This window comes from Eimeria tenella, genomic scaffold (genome assembly GCF_000499545.2).
Source record: "Eimeria tenella Houghton genomic scaffold, Eth_scaff1561, whole genome shotgun sequence".
NCBI lineage: Eukaryota > Apicomplexa > Conoidasida > Eucoccidiorida > Eimeriidae > Eimeria > Eimeria tenella.
This window is the reverse complement of record NW_013544027.1, coordinates 1-2,448: the sequence shown is the minus strand read 5'-3', so window position 1 is coordinate 2,448 and position 2,448 is coordinate 1. Positions and strand designations below refer to the sequence as shown.

Sequence of the window (2,448 nt, the reverse complement as noted above, 5' to 3'; positions counted from 1 at the left end):
GCAGCAGCAGCAGCAGCAGCAGCAGCAGGGGGAGCAGCAGCAGCAGGGGCAGGGGGCGGGGCCGGCGGCGAGAGTCCCGGCGCAGAGGAAGCAGCAGCAACTGCAGCAGGAGGCTCGGTGCTGCTGCAAGCTGCTGCTGCTGAATTCCTCGAGAAAGTGGATGTGTGGCCGCTGCTGCTGCTGCACTATGAGCAGCAGCAAGCTGTTGTGGGGGGGGCTCTCAGCAACTTGAAGCCCGTGCTGCTGCAGCAAAGGCGCGCAGCAGCAAACAGAAGAAGGGAAGTGGGTTTCCGGGAGACTTCTGCTGCAGCAGAGAGGCGCGAGCCGCCTGCAGCAGCAGCTGCAGCAGCAGCACCCGCAGCAGCAGCAGCAACAACAGACAAAGAAGGAGAGACAATAGAGAAGCGGGTCTGTCTGCAGCAAACTGCTGCTCCTTTCTTCCTGCTGCAGCAGCTTTTCTCTTTTGCTTTTATGCTTCATTTCCAGCTGCCCCTCCTGTTCAATTTGCTGCTGCTGCTCTTGCTTCTTTTGCTGCTCTTGGTGCTACTCTTGCTGCTGCCGCTGCTGCTGTACTTGCTCCACTTGCTGCTGCTGCTGCTCTGGTTGCTGTTCCTGCTGATGCTGGTGGTGCATTTGCTCATGCTCCTGCTGCTCCTGCTGCAATTGCTTCTGCTGCTGCTGCTGCCGCTGCTGCTGCTGCTGCTGCTTGTTGCTTCAGGCGGACGAAGACTGGGACTTTTCTGGAAGCAGATTCGACTTATAGATTTTCATTTTTGGGTTCCTTTATTTGTCTGCATTCATCTCCTTGCAGTTTGCTGCTGCTGCGGCTGCAGCAGCAGCAGCAGCAGCAGACGCGAAGCAACAGATGCATACACAGACGAGACCGCGACAGCTGCAGCGGAAACAAACGCTGCAGCAGCAGCAAACGCCACAACAGCAGCAGACGCTGCAGCAGCAACAAACACTGCAGCAGCAGCAGCAAGAGTCCTGACAACAGCAGCAGAAAGTGCTACCGATTCAGGCAATAGCAGCTGCAGCGGCAGCAGCAACAACAGCAACAACAGCATCAACATCCTTTCCTTGACGAGCAGCAGCACGGGACGCAGTTGCTGCTGCGCCACAGATGTCCTCCAGCAGCAGCAGCAGCAGCAGCAGCAGCAGTTGTAGCTTCTAGCAGCAGCGACGGCAGTGCAGTGAGCCTGCCGAGGCATCTATAGCGCAGCTGTTAGCAGCAGCAGCAGCAGCAGGAGCAGAAACAGCAGCAACAAATGAAGCAGCAGCTTGAACAGCCACAGCACCAGGAGCTGTCATAGGCGCGAGATGTAGACCAGCAGCAGCAGCAGCAGCAGCAGCAGCAGCTGTGGAAGCAGCAGCAGCAGCCGCAGTGGTAGCAGCAACAGGCATTTTCTAGTATCTTCTGCTGCAAACATTAGTGCACATTTCAGCTGCAGCTGAGTCTCAGGGAACTGCAGCAGCAGCAGCTAGCGCAGCAGCAGCAGCTGGCGCAGCAGCAGCAGCAGCAGACGCTGCTACAATTGGTGCTGCAGCAGGAGCAGAAGCTGGCACTGTTGCTGCAACAGCAACAGGAGCAACATTAGTAGCAGCAGCAGCAGCAGCAGCACCTCGTGGTTTCTCAGGTGTACCCGTTGACTGTGCGTCTCGACAGAGACGCAGCACTTAAAAATATATGTGGTTTAGGGTTTAGGGTTTAGGGTTTAGGATTTAGGATTTGCGGGTGAGCAGAAACCCTAGGAAAGATATGGAAGCGGCGCATGAGCAGTAGCTAGGGTTTAGGGTTTAGACACAGCGCTAAACCGTAGTTAGGGTTTAGGGTTTAGGGTTTAGAGACGGCGCAAAAGCCTCGTGAGGGTTTAGGGTTTGGGGTTCAGGCTTTAGGGTTTGAGCCGCTGGCGGCTGTGTGGCTGTGGCTAAACTCTAAACCCTAGTGAGGGTTTGCTGCTGTGGGTAAACCCTAAACCCTAATTGGGGTTTAGGGTTTGTCGTCAGGCTGTTACTAAGACCCAAACCCCTAAACCCTAGTTGAGGGTCTAAGGCTTAGAAAACGTAATTGGGTGGATAAGCTATATGTAAAGAGCAAATAAAGCAAACGAAAACCCTTATTCACCGAATTAGTGTTAAGGGATTAGGGTTTAGGGTTCGGGGCCCCTGGGGCCCTGGAAACCTGAACTGCTGGGCTGCAGGGGCCCCCAGCTGTGGGGTTTAGAGCAGCAGAAACCTTTAATAATTATTTAATTATCTATTATTTAGTTATTTATTTATTTACTCATTTAAATTTAATTTCATTTCATTTTTTTGATTTTATTTCCAGCCAAACCCTACACCCTGAATTGTAGGCTGCGTGTTGAGCGACTGTGTCGATGCTGTCGGCGGTCAAACCCTAAACCCCAAACCCCAAACCCCGAACCCTAAACCCTAAACCCTAAACCC

General features: G+C 53.7%; 1 protein-coding gene across 1 annotated transcript; it reads left to right on the top strand.

Annotated features, from left to right (window-relative positions):
• Positions 1-4: 4 nt before the first annotated feature.
• ETH_00022740 (uncharacterized protein) lies at positions 5-991 on the top strand (the record flags this gene model as incomplete). Its single annotated transcript, XM_013379191.1, has 2 exons — positions 5-408; positions 812-991. Coding segments are annotated over 2 exons (584 nt in total), but the record flags the coding sequence as incomplete, so codon positions are not given.
• Positions 992-2,448: the final 1,457 nt, after the last annotated feature.